Source organism: Mustela nivalis (genome assembly GCF_964662115.1).
Source record: "Mustela nivalis genome assembly, chromosome: 8".
NCBI lineage: Eukaryota > Metazoa > Chordata > Mammalia > Carnivora > Mustelidae > Mustela > Mustela nivalis.
The window spans coordinates 129065898-129087543 of NC_139027.1; the positions used below are offsets into that span (position 1 = coordinate 129065898).

The 21646-nt window shown below is 54.5% G+C and overlaps 1 protein-coding gene across 4 annotated transcripts in view; it reads left to right on the plus strand.

Annotated features, from left to right (window-relative positions):
- Positions 1–21646, plus strand: part of HNF4A (hepatocyte nuclear factor 4 alpha) — a 61517-nt gene that overhangs the window by 33597 nt on the left and 6274 nt on the right. Inside the window, exons 1-8 of one of the 4 annotated variants that reach the window (XM_082745466.1) lie at positions 2599–2880; positions 6721–6895; positions 8189–8283; positions 13225–13331; positions 14026–14181; positions 17472–17559; positions 18447–18602; positions 20902–21168. In XM_082745466.1, coding sequence (XP_082601592.1) covers positions 2766–2880; positions 6721–6895; positions 8189–8283; positions 13225–13331; positions 14026–14181; positions 17472–17559; positions 18447–18602; positions 20902–21168 — 1159 coding nt within the window. In that variant the 5' untranslated portion in view covers positions 2599–2765. Of the gene's footprint in view, positions 1–2598; positions 2881–6720; positions 6896–8188; positions 8284–13224; positions 13332–14025; positions 14182–17471; positions 17560–18446; positions 18603–20901; positions 21169–21646 lie in introns of those variants that run through there. The other 3 variants (XM_082745467.1, XM_082745468.1, XM_082745469.1) reach the window with 3 other exon arrangements.

Genomic DNA, 21646 nt, shown 5'->3' on the forward strand with positions numbered 1-21646 from the left:
ACGCTTATGATATTATTTAATTTAATCTTTACCACAAACTATAAGTTAGTCCCATTTACTAGTGATATCAAGGCTTCAAAAGAATAACCTGGTTGAGATCATAGAGCCAGTAGATCTTACGGTGGCGTGTCGTTCATATGAGGCACATGTATCTAGAAGATACTGTTTGGGGTCAGTTCAGGGTGAAATAGAGCAGGTCTCTAATCAATTATGCAAGTTCATGTGTGGGCAGTTGTAGTTCAAGAATGGATAAATTTACATGTGGAGTAGGTTGTGATGTGCACGATGTGGACGGGATATGACGCAGGTTCTAGACTGTGACTCATAAGCAGCGGATCATGGGTGTTGTGTGTTTGGTAAAGTGTATGTCATGCTCTGTGTCCTTGGTAGCTTGTCACAGTCACAGGCAGACTGTCCATCTGGTGGTTCTCCTGTGTAACGGGTCAGGGATGTGGCATGCCACAGCTCACCCCAGTGGACCACAGACCTTACTTCATTCAATCGAAGATGTCATCTGGAGGTTGAAAAATTGTTATTTTTGTTACCAGTGAACTCTGACATGCTAATAATCACATCCCACCATTGGTAACGGGGGAGTGTGCCACTTAGAGCTGATGAGACGCCGTGCATGTAGGTCACAGACGGCTGGCTTGTGAAAGCAGTAGTGTGTGTGTGGCCTAACCCAGGTGCCAGACAGGTGGCAGGACCCAGGGTCAGCCCTCAGGGGCCCCTCCCAAGGCTGTCCCTCCTTCTCCTATGTGTTTATCCCTCAGTCAGCTCTCCTGCCCAGCTAGCTCTATCTGGGCTACTGGAGCTGGGGTCTGATGTCTCCGGTGGGGGGGGGGGGGGCATGGGAGAAACATGCCAGTAGCTGAAGTCTCCTTCGGGCCTTTGTCACATTTCTAGGTGCAGACTGTGGGGTGGGGTTGGGGGAAGGTCTCTCTTCCTCCCTCCCTGGGGGTCTTGTACAACAGACAAATGGGCCAAAATCTCCCCCATTTTACAGGTGGGGAAATTGAGGCCCCGAGAGAGACACGATTTGAACAAAGTCATACGCATAGTGATAGAACTAGCTGCTCAACCCGGGTCTCCTGACATCAAGTGCAGCCTCTCTTCTCCTCCAGAACAATCACTTCCCTTTCTCAGCTCCCGGGGGGCACGATGGAGAGGGGAAGAACGAGGCTGCACAGTCTGGCGATGGGGCTTCTAATAATCGGGAGAACGAGGAGGCGGCCGTTGCCCACCCTCACACTCACACTGATTTGCCTGCACAGACCCCCCCCCCCACCTGTTTGCTCCTTCCCACTGGTTCACACATGCTTTCACTAATTCACACACTCATCCCTTGATTCGCTCCATCACTAACTCACCCCCTTGCCGTGTGCCCATCAGCGGTCCCTCTTCACCCACGCTTGCTCTAGCTGCCCGGGGAGGACAGGCTCCTCCTCTGCGCTTTCTACCTCCTGCATTGTGACCTCCCCTCCCAGGCTCTGCGGGAAGCTCTTGGTGTCGAGGGCCCCGTGCGGTAACGGGAAAAGGGGGAACACGGCCCGCAGAAGGCAGGCAGGACCCGCCGCTGAATCTGCAGGGCACCTTGTTCAGAAATCATTAGGGATCTCAGCAACCGCAGAGCATTAAGCCAGACACAGGGACTGAAGTATGGGGCCCCCGCGACTGCTCAGGTGACAGGCCCACGAAGGCCCCTCTGAAGGAGGCTCTGGGTGGAGAGAAGAGGAAGATGACGGAAATTGGGGGAGCAGGGATGGACGCTTGATAGGACCTGCCTGATACCGACGTGTTTACCACTCAGGCCACCCTTCGAGGTCAGTTATGCCTTTTACAGAGGAGGAAACTGAGGCTCCAGGAGGAGAATCATTTACCCAAAGTCATGACTGGTAGGGGGTAGGCGCCTGAGTGTAATCCAGGCAGGCCTTGCCTCCCGCCCTTGAGGGGGGTGGGGAAATAAGTAGGAGGAGGTGAGGACATTGTGGGGGGGGCGGTGCTGAGCTGCTGGCTGCTGCGGGGGCTGGTGGTAGCCACAGGGGGGTCACGGGAATCAGGAAAGGAGAACCCCAGGTGAGTCCATGCTCCTTCGCAGGGAGATGGGCCATGGGAGGGGGGTTCCCAGGAGGAGGATCCAAAGATTGGTGTCTGAGGCCTGGGATTTGGGTCTTTATTTCTGTGCCATGAGGCGGCTTTATCTCCTCCAGAGCATTGAGGGTAGAAGTCAATGATTTGGGAAGTTACTGAATCAGGGCATCTTGGAGGGGGGGCTGTCAGTGTCTCGGCCTATCATCTAGAATGCCTGACTGTGGGCGATTATGGCTTGGGGGAGCGGGTGGCTGAGTCAGGGGTCCGATGAGCGTCGGCGAGGTGGTGTGTCCGTCCTACAGAAATCCGTAACTGAGTATTGGGGGGGTTAGGGCCCCAACTGTGGTAATGGCACCTGGGTGTCCACCAGAAACCAATAAACAGCCAAATCCCTGCAGCCCCGCCCAGCCTATCCACCAGTGGGGGAGCTGATTAACCATTAACCCCCACCCCTCCCCGGCAGAGCCTCCACCCCTTCGCAGGGGCTAGGCCAAGACTCCGGGCAGATCCTCCCAGAGGAAGGTTTGAAACGCAGGAAGGCAGAGGGGGCCCCGGGAGGAGGCGGTGGGAGGGCAGAGGGCCGGGGCCGGGGCTCTGCCCGGAGCCTTCGAGCCTTCGAGCCTTTGGGGTGGGCATCCTGGGCAGGGCGAGCGGCTGAGGGGTGGAAGGGGAGAATGCGCCTCTCCAAAACCCTCGTGGACATGGACATGGCTGACTACAGCGCGGCGCTGGATCCCGCCTACACCACCCTCGAGTTCGAGAATGTGCAAGTGTTGACCATGGGCAATGGTAGGTGGGAGCAGGTGTGCCCAGGTGTGTGGCTCGGGAGCAGGCCTGGGGCGCTCCGTGCTGCGCTGGGAGGAGAATGATAGAAGATGGCATGTCGGGCCTGGAGGTCCGGACAGGTGTCGCCAGGTGAAACAGGTGTGCCCAGGTACAGCGACCAGAGGCATTCTGGGTGAGGGGAGGCCCGCGTGGGCAGCTCTCCAGCAAAAGTAGATCCCAGGTATTCCTGTCTGCTCCCTGTTACCTCAAGGCTGTCTCTGCTCAGTGCGTCACTGGGAGCGGCGACATGACGGTGACCTCCCCCTTGGCGCCCAGCTGCGATAGTTGGGCCTGACTAGGCCCCTTCCTGCACCCTCTGGGCTTAGGTCCAGAGAGATAGAAAGGTATGCTCTGTCCCTGGAGATGCTGGATGGAGAGGCCCCACGGGGTGTCTTTGGGACTTTCCTGGGGTGAACGCCCCACTTAGAAAAAATTAGAGTTCTTAGGGAAGTTTTGTTCAATGAGATGCTGGTCAGCAGTGTGAGCTGTGGTATGCCTGTGGCCTCGTCTGGGTGTGCATGCGCGAGTTTCTGCACACCCGTGTGTGGGGGGAGAACCATCGTGGCAAACGTGCGTGTGCCTCCGGGAACCCTTTTGCATATTTGCGTTAGTTTGTCTGTAGGTGCCTGTTCTTTGGTTTCCATTTGTATTTGATCACTGCGTGTGTTCGCTGGTGTCTCGAGAGGTGTGTGTGCTTGTCTTGCTTCTGTCCGGAAGCAACAGTGAGTGTGTGTCCGTGTATCTGCGGAAGTTCGCGCACAGGCTGTGTGTTCTGTGCTCTCTGGACGTATGTCCTCTGCGGGCATTCTGCCTTGTGCCCCGGTTTGTCCCTGCTCCTGTCCTAGTGCACGTTCCTGGACTGGGGGGTGATCCGTACTCTCTAGTAACCTCCATTATGGAGACATGGAGGATATGCAAGGGTGGTCCTGACATTTGCCAAAGGAGAGTCCCCTGAGCTGCACGTCCCTTTCTCTCTGAGCTGGTGTTGTGGCCTGCACTGTGTCACTCCCCGGATTTATAGATTTGCTTGCACATCTGAAACTGGGTTGAGAGGTTCTCCCCCCCCAAGGATGTAGGGGGAGAGAGGAAGCCTGGAAGCCAGGAAGCTTCTAGAGGGGAAAGACCCTAAGCCAGCCTCAAATAAGGTGTGTGTCAGGGGACCAAAGCCAGCCTGCCCCCTGCCCTCCTTCCGTGGCTCTGTGGCTTCAGCCAGGGTCTGTAATGCTTGTGGTCAGTTTGGCTTAGTCAGAAAGATGTGACTGCATTGCCCGTGGTCAGCCTCACCAGCTGCTCACCTGTTCCTGCCATCCGCTCACTGTGCCACCTCGGGCATGTCATATCCCCTAGCTTGGCCTCTCCGTCTTCTGCAAAATGGGTTCAATCACCTCAGGCCTGCTGGCCGGCCAGCTCTGCAGAGCATCCATGGAAGGGAGTTCAGGGAAAATCACAGCAAATGGTGAACAAGAAGCTTCTGCACCAGGCAGGGTGTCGTGTGACCCCCGTGGGGACATTATGTGCTGTCATACTCCTGGCCACTGTCTAGCCCTAGACTACTTCCTAGGGCCAGCCCTGTCACCCCTTCAGAGCCTGCACCTCCCTAAATCACGTGTGCCCTAAGTGGAAGCCACCCCTGGGTGTCCCTTCAGTAGCACAGCCTCGGGCTCAGGGGCCAGAAAGATCTGGGCTCAAAGTCTGGCATAGACCCTTCCTACCTATGAGAACTCTGCCAGCCAGCCTCCTCTCTGAGCTTCTGTTTCCTCATCTGTCAAACGGGGTACAGAATAGCACCTGCCTCCTGTGCTAACCAGAGGATTCGGTAAGATGAGGTGCCTGATGCCCATCCTTGGTAGCTGGGCCTCACCCACCATGAGTCGTCTCAAGAGCACTGGGCATCCGTCAGGAGGTCTGCATTCCCCACTGGCCTTGGAAAGGGTGTGAGTGTTGGCATCACATTTTTCATTCCTCCTGAGCTGGGGGTTCCAGCGCTCCATGGAGATTTCCCCATCTGTCTCCCGCTCCTGATTTGGAAGCACCAGCAACAGCAGGGACTTTGCTTACCAGAGGCCCCTGCAGACATCCCAGCAAGGGCAGCCCAGGCCAGAGTCGTCCAACACACCTGGACTGTAAATCTGGCTTTTCCGCTTAGCAGGAGTGGGATGACCCTGGGCAGGTCACAGGTCCTCCCTGAGCCTCGGTGTTCTCACCCGGAGAATGGGGCCTGTCTGCCGAATGCAGCGGTAAGATGATAAACTCAATAGCACCCAGCCCCTTCTGCGCAGGGCGGAGGATCCCCCGCCCCGCCAGGCTCCCTGAACAGCCAGGAGTTGTGGGGTCATAACCTCTCCAGGGGTTGAGGGAAGTGAGGCTGAGGGAGAAAGGGCACCAACATAGCTTAACAATTATCCCCATCTCCGGGAATAATTCACCAAGTGGAGGGGGCTGAGCTCTGGGCACCTCAGGAACCTAGGAGATGTTAGCTGGATGATGGCAGAGTCGAGACATGGCGGGGTCCACTTACGCATGAAGGCTCCACGTCCTCTGCTCCGGGAATTTGATTCTGCAGGAAAGCTTTCCCTTCGCGAATCCTGTTGCAGTGCTTTTTATGTACCAAGCATGTCACCTACATCGACCCACTGAATCTCCCTACAGTCTTTGGGGATGATTATGCATCCTGTTTCCCATGCAAAGAAACAAAGACACGGAGGGGTGAACTCATGCAGCCCACGTCACCCGGCTAAGAAGTAGGCCAGCTCAGACTGAAGCTTGGCAGAAGGGCTGTAGCATGGGTGCCCTTAACTGTAGCACAGTGCCCCCTCTGGTTCTCAGTGCGGTGTTCCCAGGAAGTCAAGGTCAGATTTGGGGTATCCACAAAAACCCATCTGCATATGACTGTGTGGTATGCATATGTGTGCATTTTTCTGGGGAGATGGTCCATGGCATCGATCATCTTCTCCAAGAGGTCTAGCCTTGATGGAAGGCCTGCTTACACAAAGAGGGTTCCGCTGCTGAAATTAAAAAAAAAAAAACTTGCAAATCAGAACAGTTGAACCCCTGCCTTTTACAGTTAGGGATACTGAGGCCCAAGGGGACTCGAAGAGAGGTAAAGGGACTTGCCCAAGGTCACAGGTCTGTTAGTGGCGACATCAGCACTGGCACCGCAGGACCCCAAGCACTCTGTCCAAGATCTTTGCTGCCTGTTTCTTATCTCCCCTCTCAGACTTACATAGATGCATAGATGCTTTCGCCTCTGACATAGGTGGTATTTGAAAGATGCCCAGAAACTTGCCCTTACCTGCTCCCAGGAGGACAGATGGGCCGCTGTCCTTGGTGCATTTCTTCCTGTTCCCTGGGAGAGTCTGTGAAGCCTCTGGATACACTGAGAAATGAGGGACAGGACCTGAGCAATTGCCAGGGGCATACTGTCCCTTCCACAGCCCCCTCTGCCCAGTCATTCGGGTCTGTAAACGTCAGAGGCATCGTAGGGGGTGATCAGGTTTTCATTACTTCCCAGAGAAAACTGGGCTTAGCAGTCTGTACCATGGAGTAGCAGACCCTCACAGATGACTCTGTGAACTCATTGTCACAACCATCCCTAAGTAACAGATGTAAAACAGGAGTTCCAAAATGCCGAGGGACTTGCCCAAGGTCATTGCGGGAATGGGAATAGCACCCAGGTCCGGATGAGGCTGAAGGCCTGGGAGGGGGCGGTGGAGATCCCCATAATGCTCATATTGGTTTCTGTACCTAAGCCACCAGGGGAGCAGGGCCCCTCCTGAGTCCTCACTCTTGTCTCCTCTGGTGCAGACACATCCCCATCAGAAGGTGCCAACCTCAATGCACCCAACAGCCTGGGCGTCAGCGCCTTGTGTGCCATCTGTGGGGACCGGGCCACAGGGAAGCACTACGGTGCCTCAAGCTGTGACGGTTGCAAGGGCTTCTTCCGGAGGAGCGTGAGAAAGAACCACATGTACTCCTGCAGGTGAGGAGCCCCTGCTTGGAGCCTTGATTTCTCTAGCTAAGAAGTGGGTACACTTGGGCTGCTGATGTTCCCCAGAGTCTGTCTGCCCCCTGACTAGGTCCCAGAAACGTCTGCCTTCTGAGGCCTTAAAGCTTCCTCTGGTTTCTTAGGCCTCAGGGATCTAGATGGGAACATGCATCTAGGAACCTCATTCACTGATCATAAAGCTACCAGCTGCCCTTTACTGAGCACTTACTATATGCCAGGCATACCGAGTCTTTGTATGTACTTAACTGGCCCTACAAGCCCATCGTTATTTTCCTGTTTAGCAAATGAGGATCCATGAGGCTTGGGACCAAGCTGCTTCTGAAGCCTCAGAGGGTGGGGCCCATCCCACAACCTGGTGCTTTTCCTGTGACAAATAGGGGATTGGCCCCAGGCCTTTCTACCTACCCAACACCTCCCATTCGGAGAAACAACAATAATAAAATAATAGCATTCAGAGGCGCCTGGGTCGCTCAGTCGCTCAGTCGGTTAAGCGGCTGCCTTCCACTCAGGTCATGATCCCAGGGTCCTGGGATAGAGCCCTGCATCGGACTCCCTCCTCAGCAGAAAGTCTGCTTCTCTCTCTCCCACTGCCCTGCTTGCATTCTCTAGAGAGAGAATTATTATGAAATAAATAAAATATAAATGAATAAATAGGATTTGGTTACGAGGAGTTGCCATTTGCAGACGCACTGCGGGTGTCATCCACATATCTTCTCATTTCCATCTGTCAACACGCCTCTGACATGGTTGCTATGATTCTTCCCATTTTATAGATGAGGAAGCTGTGGCTTGGGGAGGGCCAGGAATCTGTCCAAGGTCATCCAGCTTGAATCAGCGGCAGAGCCCCTGTTGACACTCAGGTCTCCACCCTTTGTCACCGTGGGGCACTGCCTCTGTTTACAGCCCCTCCAGAGAGTCACTTGGCCAACCAGGTACTGACTCTGAGCCATAAGCAAGAGGCTGCTGTAGCTCTGGACTTTCCTAGAACGTGGTAGAGAGTGCAGTGCCCTGGTCCTTGAAGGACTAGAGTTTCCAACTCAGTTCTACCATCAGGCTGAGTGATCCTGGGCTACGTGTCACCTCTCTGAGCCTCAGCAGGAAAGGGCGGGCTTCTTCGAGAGTCCCAGGGCCTGACTCATGGTTAGCATGACTCCCATGATGAAGGCAGGGAGGCTGAGAGTCAAGGCCAGGTTGGCCAACGCTCTAGCTCGGCCGGGGACCGGACAGCTGTCCCTGCCGCATCCAACCCTCCAAGCTTCTCCCCAGGTTCAGTCGGCAGTGTGTGGTGGACAAAGACAAGAGGAACCAGTGCCGTTACTGCAGGCTTAAGAAGTGCTTCCGGGCTGGCATGAAGAAGGAAGGTGAGCCTCGGCCCTCCCCCTCCCCCCACCTCCACCCTCATTCCCACCCCCCACAGCCCCACCTGCACCCACTCCGGCCGGGATAGGCGGGTACAAGTATGGCCACCCTTTATGACTGGGTGACAGGCCCCTGGGGTAAGTGGCGAATGGCTGAGAGGAGGGAGGGCCTGGCAATCTGGCCACAGGGTGGGACTGGGCTTGGTCTTGAGAAAGAGATAAGCGATCACTCCTGGCTACTCTGGTTCCCAGCCCTCACCACCCCTATCTGCCCCACAGCCGCGGGCATGGGCAGCCCAGTCGGGTGTTTTCTCTTCATACACTATTGCAAACAGGAAGAGAGCAGAGAATGTCTGTGTGCCCGCCACCTAGGAGCAGCAACTGTGGACAGTAGTGGGGGAGGGGGTCTCTCTTCCTGAGCTTCCTGCCCCGGGGCGGTGCCCCTGTTCCTTAGTCTTCACTCTCCAGTGTCTGGTGACCCCAGGTTTTCACATTCTGCAGAGCAGGAACGAGGTGTCAGGCTTGCCCTGGGTGGAGGCAGGGAGCACGTTTATAAGTTTATAAAAAGTTCAGGGCTCCTGGGTGGCTCCGTGGGTTAAGCCTCTACCTTCGGCTGGGGTCATGGTCTTAGGGTCCTGGGATTAGGCCCCACATCGGGCTCTCTGCTCAGTGGGGAGCCTGCTTCCTCCTCTCTCTCTGCCTGCCTCTCTGCCTATTTGTGATCTCTTTCTGTCAAAAAAAAAAAAAAAAAAAAAAAAGTTCTCAACCAGCAGATGCCAGGTACCAGGCTGGGCTTTTCTACAAGTGACACGGCACCCTATGTGGCTGGCACCATTGTCACTCCCTATTTTCCTGGCTGTGGGGACTGAGGCCCAGAACAGGTCCAAAACTTGCCTGAGGCCCCACAGCTTTGCACCCAGTGCTTCAGACTAGAGTTGGGTTCTGCCCGGCGATACCTGATGCCACCTCCTTTATGACCTCCAGATCTCAGGGACAGCCTGAGCTCAGGAAACAGAAATCCTTTAACTACTTCATTTCCTGCTCCCCTCTGCTCACCTTCCCCAGCTCGGGCACCAGGCCCTCACTCCTCACCCGCAGCTGTGGCACACCAGCCGGGCCTGTGGCCCAGCCCCGTACACACACCCAGCCCAGGGCAGGAACCTGGGACCAGCCTGTCCGAGCTGCTCGTGAGGGAGGGTCTCTGGTCTCTCTGGTCTTGCTTTGAGCTCCTGAGTCCTATTGGGAACTTGGACCTGCCCTGTGAGGCACTGGGTGGGCTCCAAGGCCCCTTCCTGCTACGTCTCCACAATGGTAGCACCCAGCTCTTGCGGGGAGGGGGGTCCCGGTTGGGGAGGGGCCTTTTCAAAGGGCAACCTTCTCCACCCTCCTACTTCCCAGTCTTCAGAGGGGTTGAGTCCCTCTCCTCCAAGTCGGGTGCCACTTGGTGGAATGAGGAATGTGAGAAACTGGACTAGAACCTGCGCACGGGCAGCAGGAGGCAAGGAAAAAAACGAGCGTACGGTCTCACGCTCTGTGGTTCTCACGGCTGGTGGCTTTGTTCCCCCCACAGCCTAAGGTGTCCGGTTCGAGAGCATGAAGCTCTCATGGTAAAATTTCAGGCCTTGTGACAGGCAGGCAGGAAAAGGATTGGTAGCCTTCCTAGGCTGGACAGGGCCTGGCGCCTGCCTGTGGTCTCTTATTTCTCTTGCTAAACATCCAGAATCACTAATGTGTCACTTGAGAAATATTTCTTCTGACTCTGGTTTTCCCATCTGTAAAATCAGGTGGCTATAATGAAGCCTTCCAGCTCTGGGAGTCCAGCCACCCACTCACTGATCTACCTGTCCCCTTGGGGGCATGTGTGTTTGTTCCCTGGTCCCCTGCCTGAGCTGCCAAGGAGGGAGCAGTCCCGTGTCCTGGCTCCTGGAGAGAGAGGGAGAGCCCCAGGCCATTCTGCCTTAGCTAGCCTTGAAAATAGCCCCAGCTTCTCAGCGCAGGGAAGGAGGCTTTCGGCCAGGAGGATGGGAGCCTTGGCTGATGGCAAGTGAGCGAGCTAGTCAGTGTTGATGCTCTTTGTGTGTCTCAGTTAACTGGAAGAAGGTGATACTGACAGTTGTGTGGTTGCTTCAAGAATAGGCCTGGGGGCCATGGTGTTTGGTCCTCATGGCGTTCAAGCTCCAGGAGGAAAAAGTATTACCCATTCTACCGAAGTCTTATTGTCCCGACACCCCTCATCCAGCTGGTGGGAAGTCCCCAAAGCCCAGAGAGATTCTTGGCCAAAGCTTCCGTGATCAGGAAGGTTGGGACAAGTTTTCATTTCTCTTCTCTGATAGCTTTAAGATTCAGGAATTGAAACCCAGGAGTGGTCCCTGACCACGGGAAGGCCTGCACTGCCAACAGAATTGATGGACTGGCTGGGTGGAGGCGCGGTCACCAAACCGACCCCCTCCCTGCTTTACAGATGGGGACATTCAAGTCAGGCAGGTGATGTGATCGGGTGGAGGCAGGCTCCCCTGAGCTGGGCATGCACCAAGCTCCCTGAACTGATACTGGGAGGGCTTGGCCTGGGGGCATCATCTCTGATCTGGAAACTCCCCTAGACCACAGGCAAGGGCTCCTAATCCCACAGGCCTGTGAGCCTTGGCCAGAGCGTGTTCCGTGGTGGCCAGAAGTGGGTTCCCTGAAGGGGCAAAGACTCTGGGGGAGAAAACTGGGGGTCAGTGGGCCCAACGGCAGGTCTTGAATTCTGTCGTATAACCTGAGACAATGGCTATACTCAGCTGGCAGACCCAGAACAAGTGCCCAGCCCCTAGACAGAAGCCCACCCAGGAAGCCAGGCCGGGGGTGCAGGAGGTACAGGCTGGTGGTGGGCCATGGGGCGTTCTGATGGGCCCTTCCTCAGAACCCCGGCCCAGCCCCTCCCCGGGCCCCGTCCAGGGGTTCTCTGGGAAGACAGGCTCATCCTCCTCTCTTCCTCCGGCCAGGTCGGTTAATATTCAATAGGAGTTACATTAGGTCCCCGACCCTGCTAATACTGAGCAAACATTTGGAGAACATCATTCCGTGACTGCGCTCGCGCTGGGTACTGATAACATGGGCTAACCTTGGGGAGCCCAATCCGCAGCTGCTGACAGCAGCCCTTTTATTGGGCCCGCCTCCCATCGGCGCCTTGGTGGGTGCGGGCCGGCGCTGGCCGCTGAGGCTGGGAGGGGTGTCCTCGGGCAGGGCCGCCACGTGTGCAGGGGAGTGGCCCCGGGGGCTGGCTCTGGCCAGGGTGGTGGGAGTCAGGAGAGATTTCTGACCTGGAGACCGGTCTCCTATCCCGCTCATGCCGGGGCTCCGTCTCTGCTGTCTGGCTTTCATTCTCTGATTTCAGCCATGTGTGAAATCAAGAGAAAGTTGAATGGCGGCCATGTGGACGTTCCATTGAGAAATCAGAGCTTCCTTCACTCGCTCAATCAGCATTTCTTGAGCACCTGCTGTGAGCCAAGCCCTATGCTAGTCACTGGGGCTATAGCTGTGAACAACGGAGTTCTAACTTTCTGGAGCTTTCCTGCCCATCGAGAGACAGAGAGTAAGGGAATGAGCAAGAGATTGTATAGGAAGGGCCCCCAAAGGGAAGGAAAGCAGGAGAATTGAAGGGCAAAGCCTGAGGAAGGGAGCGCCACGCCAGCAGGATGGTCAGAGTGGGTGTCTCTGAGAAGGTGACGTGTGCACGGAGCCAGGCGGCCAAGCAAAGCAGCAGCGAAGCTGTGGGGTGCAGAATCCCAGGCCGTGGGGCAGCGGCGGCTTGGCAGGCCGTGTGGGGTTAGAGACGAAGGGTCATCATGAGGGGTTACGTCCGCGTGAGATGGGGAGTCACCAGTTTTGAGCAGTGGGGGCATAGGACTGAGTTGGGTCGTAGCAGATCGCGTTGACTCGGACAGGTGCCCAGACGGTCAGGGTGAGGCCGGAAGCAAAGAGACCTGAGCCTGAGCTGCTCCTGGGAAGAGGCAGCAGGGCCCAGCCTGGAGCTGGGGGTTCTGGATGGAATGTGGGCCCGTGAGAGAAGGAGAGATGGACAGGCTTATAGATGGGGAAACTGAGGCGCCTGAGGGAGGATGTGATCTGTACCAGCACACAGAGAGTGAGTGGCAAGTTCCAGGCAGGCACTCCGGTCTCCTGCCGTCTTGCCCTCCCTCCTGCCAGCCTCAGCAAAGCCTCATTCCAAGGTGGGGGCCCTTGGACTCCAGGGGATGAGGCCAGAGCCTCTGTCTCATGTCTTAGGCCAGGACTGACATGGATAGGGAGACAGGGAGGTGTGGGGGCCCAGTAGATGGAGGCCCAGGGCTCTGAGTTCCTGGAGGAGAGTCCATGGTGAGGCAGGAGGGAGCCAGGGGTTTTCTGTGCTGTCTCTGAGTGGGTTGGCCTCCTGCTGATGGAGAAGACTATCAGGGCAGGTGGGGGCCTCCAAGTCCCTTTTCCAGGCCTTCTGTCTGGGTGTTCGGCAATCCCTGAGCCATCTCCATGTCACCCAAAGCCATTCATTTCCCTTGTTTTACACACTTTCATCTGGAATAAAAGGGACCCTTTTCCAAACCAGGGCTTAAAAATCTGTCATCTAGATATATCTATCTCAAACCCTCTGCCAAGGCATCACCGTGTTGCATCCCTCCAGGGACGAGGGGATCACTCCCACCGCACCGCATTGTGTTGGGGGCAGTTCTGGTGCTTAGAAGGTTCTTCCATAGGCTGGGCTGGAATCCATCGGCCCTCATTCCCACATGCTACTCCAGGCTCTGCCCCCCGGATCCCGCTCCTTCCACCTCCAACCATGTTTCCTTTACTCCAAGTCAGCCCTACAGTATCTCCCCACATCCCCCATCTGCTCCTCGGCAGTCGGGACCATTCTTCCCTTCACCCCATCCCTGTCCCCCCACCTCACCTCTCTGTGCCTCCTCACAGCTGTGCAGAATGAGCGGGACCGGATCAGCACTCGCCGGTCAAGCTATGAAGACAGCAGCCTGCCCTCCATCAACGCTTTGCTGCAGGCCGAGGTCCTGTCCCAGCAGGTATCAGGATGACCCTCTTGACCCACCTGGCGATCCCCCATACCAAAGAGGAATCTCGCCTCCACCCCTGTCGTCCCCAGCCAGGCCCTGGAGCAGCAGCTAGAAGGGCCCTGGAATATCACAAAAGGGAAACTGAGCCAGTTCTGTAGCAAAGACACCACTGGGACCCAGGTCTGGCCCTCTGTGGCACTTTCTAGTTCATCCTTTTGCATGCATTCCGTGGGCCAGACAGAGTCGACTTTCATTGAGGGCCTGAGATCAGTCTAGCCCTAAGAGAACAGATTAATGGACAATTAGATTAGCAAACGGGCTCAGCCCATTTCTTGCCGTGTGACCTTGGGCAAGTCACAACACCTCTCTGAGTTGTGTTTTGTTCACCTGTCAGATGAGAATGATGATTTTTGCCCTGAGCTGAAGGGTTCTTTGGACTTCCAAGGAGCTGGCAGAGGAGGAAGTGGGGGCAGGCCGCCAGCGGAGGCTCAGGGGGAGCCCCCTTCCTCATATCCGCTTTCTTCAGCATCTTTCCTTCTCTCCCTTTGCCCCCGAGCTCCCTCCTGAGCTGAAAGACATCCACAGTCCATCTCCCCTTTTCCAGACAGGGGAACTGTCTTGGTTGGGGGGGGCACTCTGCTCAGGGAGCAGAGACTGTAGGGAGGGCCTGACCACCCCCAGCATTGTCCTGCACTCCTCCTAGATCACCTCCCCCGTCTCTGGGATCAATGGAGACATTCGAGCGAAAAAGATTGCCAGCATCGCTGACGTGTGCGAGTCCATGAAGGAGCAGCTGCTGGTGCTCGTTGAGTGGGCCAAGTACATCCCTGCCTTCTGCGAGCTCCCTCTGGACGACCAGGTGAGCGCCAACACTCTGGGGGCAATGGTGACACTGGGTGGGTGGGTCCTGCTGGCCCCCCTGGGGTACAGCCTTGGATTGGTTTGATTCTCTTTAATGGAACACATGTGGTGCTCATGTGTGCCCAGAGCTGTTTAAATGTGTACGTACCTTAACTCATTTGATCCATCCAGCAGCCATATGAGTTAGGTACTGTTAGCATTCCCATCTTATAGGTGATGCAGTTGGGGCACAGAGAAGTTAAGTGACTTGCTCAAGGCCACACAGCTAGTATCCAGCACAGCCGGGATTAGAACACTGTGCATGCTGGTGTACTTTGGTAGGCAAGCTCCAAAGTCCAGGCTCCTGGCCGCTGCACTCCTGCACCAGACAGCTCTCCTGGGAGCATGCGGACAGGGCCCCAGAGCCACGGATCCTGAGAGCTGAGCTTGAGCCCTGGCTCAGAGACTGGTGCTCTGTGTGATCTGGGACAAATGATCCCCTCTCTCTGAGTCTCAGTTTTCTTATCTGTAAAGTGGGAATTACGATGTCCTTTAACTCATGTAATGGAACATCGACATCGTGGCCCAGGCCACAGCCAGCCTCCCTGAGAATCACTTTCATTCTTGTATCCCACCAAGATGGTTTAATTGAGCTTTCTGTTTCCCGAAGTATCTTCTTTCGAATACCAACACCGTCCTGGGGGTGTGGGTAAGGAAGAGGTTGGAGCAGCAGGGTCCACGTCTGAGGACAGATGAGTTTCTGAGATACTGCAAGCAATCGCTCCTGGCCAGGCACATCCTAGGGGTCTCCTGTCTGGAGGGACTGTCAGACTGGGTCAGCTTCTCAGCTCAGAGGGAAGCTTGGGCGATGCCCCAGACATCAGCTCCCGGTGCATTGCTTCCCTGTTCTGCACACCTGCACCACATACTGACAATGCATGTAGTCTATGAAGGTTTCTGAGCAGTCCTTCAGGGAAGGAAGCTGCTGAACTTGGTGGGACCCAGGGCTCTCAGACTCCCTGAAGCCCCAGACTCTTGGAACACCTGTTAGTATCCTACGGTGGGGAGCACTGTGGAAACACTGGTTCGGCTGGTTCTCACCCTCCTACTGGGGCCTGGGTCGGATGCTGTGTCTCATGGGTCCCTCCCTGCTTTGGGAGCGATGACAGGCCGGGGATCTTGGCCAAGTTGCCCCTGCCTTTTCCAGTGTTCCTTGTGTGCTGGGCCTGGTCCCCTCTGCTCGCGAGTCTATATTAATGTTTAATCCCTTCTGTTCCTTCCCAGGGGCTCAGCAGGGCAATAAGATACCCCCAAGCTGAGCAATTGTTAACTTCGATTTCCCACCCAAACCGCCCTGGCTGGGGCTCAGAGCATTCTTAGAGAGCAGTGATGGGTGGCCAGCAACACAGGACAATCATTAACACCCCCCCCAATGCCGCCTGCCCACCCCAGGAATAGCTGCCATGTCAGGAGGGTTCCCAGCTCCCCGTTCATGGTGTATAAGGAGCCCATCTTGCCCAAGAGAGTTGGGACACACCTGGGAGAATTGGGGGGCACTGTCCTTCAAAGGGTACCCCAGATCTATCAGTACTGCCCCAGGAACCACTTTCCAAGTTTATTCACTTCTTGATTTGTTTTGGCCATCAATCCATTGACAACCTAGGAGGCTGGGTAGCATCGAATAAAGGGGCCAAGGTCTAGTGAAGGAAAGGGATCTGCACCAGGTTGCAAAGTAAGGCAGCCAGGGTCTGGGAATTCCTTCCGGGGCTTCTGCCCCTGGGTTTGAGAGCCACTGGGCAGGGTCAGTGACAAAAGCCCTGCACAGTCCCTGGTGATTGGCTTCCCTTGTCCTCATCATGGGAAGTGGTTCCTCATCTGCAAGGCTAATGTCATTCTCCTCCTCCTTGTCATCCTTCCAGGATGGAACCCTAGGAGGACAGATGAAGAAAGGCAGGTCGCTGCAAGATCTGGAGAGGGAGTTCACGAGTTTGTCCATTCATTCATTCATTCATTCATTCACCCATGCCTTCCTTTCTTCATTCAAATAAATATTTATTGAATGTTTACTATGTTATGTGCCAGCGGCCTTCCGTGCCCTAGGCAATGCCATCTCCTTAGAGTGACTTCTCTGACCTCTGCATCTAATGTAGCCCCTCTTGTCCCATCATTCTTTATCACGTGACTCTCCCCCTCTCCCCCTCGTCCTTCCTTCCTACGAAGTGCCTGTCACTTACTAGGCACTTAACTTTTGATGACTGAATGAATGAACAGAAGCATTTTTACTTCCTAGCCTAGCCTGCTAAAAAAGCTTCAGAATTCCCCAACCCAGCCTTGCAGACAAGATCCTTAAGGCCTCCAGCTGGCTCCTACTTTTACCAGCTGCTGTGTTCTCCATCTTTTGGGCCCTATGCCATCCCCAAAGCCGATGGCCTGGAAAGGACAGACAATGTCCTCCTGGCTGGGTCCCTGCCGTGGACTTCAGGCTGCCAAAGCTGCTTTGTCTTCTCTGCAGGGAAGGAACATGTCAAGCTCATCCCCTGCCAAGGACCAGCACTCACACCTTGGCCTTGGGAGCCAACATTCACATCCAACCTCTTGGAACTCACTCTCAGATCCCTAGAGCCTTACCATGTCAAGTGAGCAGGTGTCCTGGAAATCTTCCAGGGCAGTGATTTCCCGAGACACAACTGCACATCAGAATCAGCTGGGGAGTTTGTTGAATGCAGATCCTTGGGCCCACCCCTATGCATACAACCTCAGAATCTCTGGGAGCAGGGCCCAAGAATCTGCATTTTATAAAGTACTCTTCATAATCTTCTGCAGTTGACCCGTGGGTAGAAATTCAGAATCCACAGTTTTAGAACTTTCTGGCTTCTAGACCCTCTTGAGAGTCTGATGAAAGGCATTGAACCTCTGCTGAAGACACACACACACACACACACACACACACTGAGAATGGTGTTAAGTTTCATCAGGCACAGAAATGAGGCCCAGAGGGAAGAGGCAGCTTACCTCGTCGAAGGACACAGCAGTTCAAAGATAAAGTCATCATTTGGCCTCCCAGCTCTGAGTGCATGTTCTGTCCCCTTCCAGGTTCCTGCTGAATCTTTTCCAGGTTTTATCAGTTATGGGAGGAAGGCAGAAGTTTTCTGGTGCCCATTTTATAGTTTAATTCAGTAGCAGGTAAAGGCAAGGGAAGCATTAAGCTGACTCGCTCAGGGTCACTGAGTTGGCTAGGAGCACTTTCCCGGGGGTATAGACACCTTCCCAGGGGTGCAGCTGCCAGACATCATCCCTTCTTGTTTCCAGGTGGCCCTGCTCAGAGCCCATGCTGGTGAGCACCTGCTGCTTGGAGCTACCAAGCGATCCATGGTGTTCAAGGACGTTCTGCTTCTAGGTAAGGAGGCTGCCTGTCCCCAGCGGGGGCTCCATGGAGGGCATGCCCAGGGTGGAATGCATCCAGGCACAGGAGAGTTCCAAAGTGGCATGCAGGGGCAAGGGAGAAAGATCAAGAATGTCCATTTCCCAGTGTTCCCAACTGGATCCTCCACTCAGGAAGGAAATGTCGAATCAAGGAATCAAGGAATGGAAGTTCTCCAGCATTAAAGTTAGAGCATGGTCGGGGTTATGCATGGAATTGACCGTGCGCTCTGATGTGCTTTCTGAAGTGGGAGCAGGAGGCCGCCAGGAATGGCACAACCCTCTGGCCTATGTCACTTGTGCTTCCATGGCATGTTTATGTATTATTCTAAATGCTCATACACATGACATGACAGGCCAGATACTAGTCTGAGTACTTTGCAAGCATTACTCCTTTAATACAACAACCCCATGAGGTAAGCTTTGTTATTTATCCCCATTTTACAGATGGAAAAAAACTGAGGCACAGAAAGTAATTTATCCAAATATATATGGTTAGTTAGCAGTAGAACTGGATTTCAACCCCAGGCAGTCTAATTCTAGAATCTGGACCCTTCACCTTGATGCACTGGTGCCTCCCAAGGAGACCCTGAATGTTGCTGCTCTAATGGGTCATAATGGAGAATGTGACGGGTGGTGTGAAAGGGTCCTAGAAAGCCAGGCTCCAGACCCGCTCCAGTGACTTCAAGCAACTCATTCCTTTCCTCTGGGCCTCCATTTCCTCATCTGTAAAATGGGCATAACAATCCTGTTCCGTGGGCACCAGTTGGATTGCAACTGCAGAAGGCAAGGCCTGTCCAAAGCTGGGGGAGAAGGGTACCCCCAAGGTGGTATTCGCATCCCCTCTCCTTCCCACCCACCCAGGCAATGACTACATCGTCCCTCGGCACTGCCCGGAGCTGGCAGAGATGAGTCGGGTGTCCATGCGCATCCTCGATGAGCTGGTACTGCCCTTCCAGGAGCTACAGATCGATGACAATGAGTACGCCTGCCTCAAAGCCATCATCTTCTTTGACCCAGGTACAGTCCCCACCCCCCACGCACCCCCGAAGCTCCAGCAGACTTCATTCACACCCTCACTCTTCCGTACAGCCATGGGCTAAGGCCGTTGCATGAGCTCTTGAACAGATGAGGAAGAGACCCGCGTTCAGAGGGATGACGTGACTTGACGAGGCACGTGGACCCCAGAGGCTCCGTTCTGTTCTTTTCCCCCCTTCCCTTGTGTCCTCGCCTCTCTCCTTCCTTTCCTGACCTCCTGTCTGCCTTCTTTTCTTTCCTTTCTCCTTTTCTTCTTTCCCTCAAAAAGGTTGATCAAAACAGTATCTGTCTGCCCCTACTTAAAATGCACCCCACTTTCCCTGCGAAAGCCCATTTCCCCAGGGGAACCATTTCTGAGTCTTTTAACTGTTTCTTCTGGCTCAAAAAAAAAAAAAAAAAAAATGCTCAGCCGCCTCTTTCTTGATTGAGCTATTTTCGGTCATATTTTCCCTCCTGCCTTGGTCGAGGCTTTTGCTTTCCTCTGTCACCACGCCCATCTTCTTCCCGCATTTTCACTGTGATTTTAGTGTCTCTACTAATTCTCTTTATATGCCCTTGCCTTTCCTCTTCCCCATTCCCTCTACTGACTTTCCACGTGCATTCTTAGAGAATACTTTGTAGCAATGTCTTTATGCAAAGCCTGGTTTCATTTCACAATATCAAGATTCCTGGACTCCAAAGCCCGTGCTTGCTTCCCTCCCTCGTTACAGGTTACAGGGGACCTGCTGCATGCCAGGCACTGCTCTTAGTGCTAGACTCCATGGAGATCACCTCCAATAATAATAGTAACGAAGAGGGAGATGACCCTAGTCTATGGAACCCTCACTAGGACACCATTCTAAATACTTTATGTGGATTATGTCACTTAGGACTTACAATGTGGTACCGATGAGGTAGGAATGGTTACTATCCCCATTTTGCAGATAAAAAAAACTGAGGCACAGGGAGACTGATTAATATGCCCAAGGTCACACCACCAGGAAGTGGCAGAATCTGGATTTGAACTTCAGACTCTATAGCGCTCAAGCCTATATTCTTACCTACCACACATCATTTCTATTTCTTAAAGAGTAAAGAGTTCTGGTTCTAGTTGCCCTGAGAGCCTGGCCCAAGCTATACCCCCTGCAGGGCTCAGCCTGGAGCTGGGCAGATGGTAGTTGCTCAAGAAAGTGGAGAGAATTACTGATGCCGAGTCGGGGTCAGCAACCTGGCTCAGAGGGGCGGGTGAGCCAGTATAGGGCCTGGCGTGGAGGGAATGCTCCATACATGTTTGTTGACTGAGTGAAGGCGGGCACAAATGCGGCTTGGTGGAGTGAATCCTAGACTGGAAGTATGGGTGAAATTCTCTTTCTGCCAATTACTTTGTCTATAAAAGAGGAAATAAATGGATGATCGCCATAAAGGTTGAGTTGAATGTTGGACAATCACTTGAACCCCCTTCTAGGTTTAGGCTCTAGAATTTATCTCTTGATTTTTTTTTTTTTTCATTCACTCGTCCCTCCATCCCTTGAACCATCCCCTCATCTAGTTATCTATTCAACAAACATTGAACTTGCGTGGTGCTAGGTACTGGGTTTAAAGTGACAAACAGGACATGCCTGCCCGTCCAGAGCTCATAATCTATTGGAAGAGACAGTTGCATCCTGTGCAGCCAGTAGTGACAGAAGAACCACAGAAATGGGGGGACACGATGGACACTCATAAAGCAGGCTTGGGAGGGTGGAACAGAGAAGGCTTCCTGGAGGAGGTGAGGCATAACCTGAGACCCCAGAATGACACAGGCAAGAGGGGAAGGAAGTGGGGAGACTCTTCTAAGGGAAGCAGCGTGTGCTGAGGTCTGGTCATTGGGACTTCAGCTGTGATCCAGAGCTCCAAGTCCCCATCATGGATCTGCCAAAAGCTGGATGTGTGACCTGGACCAAGTCCTTTCCCTGCTCCCTGCCTCGTTTCCACGCATGTAGTGAGGAAGTTGTTAGGTGCCCTCTTCGGTATGCTTCTAGAGTCCAACCCACCTGTCCCCTGCCACCCCCCCATCTCCCAGTTCTGGATCTCAGGAAATGTGACATAAATGCTTTTCTTCCCGCGTCCAGGAAGCTATAAATGAGCTAGTGAACCCTGGTTCTTGAGGCCCCTGAATCCTGGTCCCAGCACTGCTAAGGACTCCGCAAGTGTCCTTGGGCCACTGGGCCCTCCTGTCAGGGCCTCAGGAGTCAGGGGAGATCTGGGTCCTGGCTCTCCAGATGCTCCAGCCGGGCCCTCGACCCCTGCCCTCCCGTTGCAGATGCCAAGGGGCTGAGCGACCCGGGCAAGATCAAGCGGCTGCGCTCGCAGGTACAGGTGAGCCTGGAGGACTACATCAACGACCGCCAGTACGACTCCCGCGGCCGCTTCGGCGAGCTGCTGCTCCTGCTGCCGACCCTGCAGAGTATCACCTGGCAGATGATCGAGCAGATCCAGTTCATCAAGCTCTTCGGCATGGCCAAGATCGACAACCTGCTGCAGGAGATGCTGCTGGGAGGTCCGTGCCAGGCCCAGGACGGGCAGAGAGGTGGGCGGGGCTCCCTGGCCAGAGATGGGGCCTCGCACCTAGCTCACCTCCCAGCTCTGCCACCTCCTCCTTCCCTGTTCTCCGAAAGCGGGGACTTCTTTGGCTAAGACCCAATGGATGAAAGAAAATCCAACATTTAAAAGCCAAGAGAAAAGCGTTCCAGGCAGGAGTAACTCCTGCAGAAGCCCTGAGGTGGGGGGCATTCGTGTGGTCCAGAAAGAAGGATAAGGTCGTGAGATGGGGGAGGGAGGGGTTGCCTGAGATGGCAGACACCAGATGGTGAGCATACGCTCTTGTAGGCCATGGTCAGAAATCTCGATTTCATTTTCAATGCGGCTTGGGTAAGAAGAGTGCAAATCAGACTACTGTTTTTAACAAACGACTCTGAATGTTATGTAGAAAGGGATGATGTCGGGGGGCACAGGAAAGGCAGGAGACCCCTGAGAATGCTACTATCACCAGGTGGGGATAGGACAGT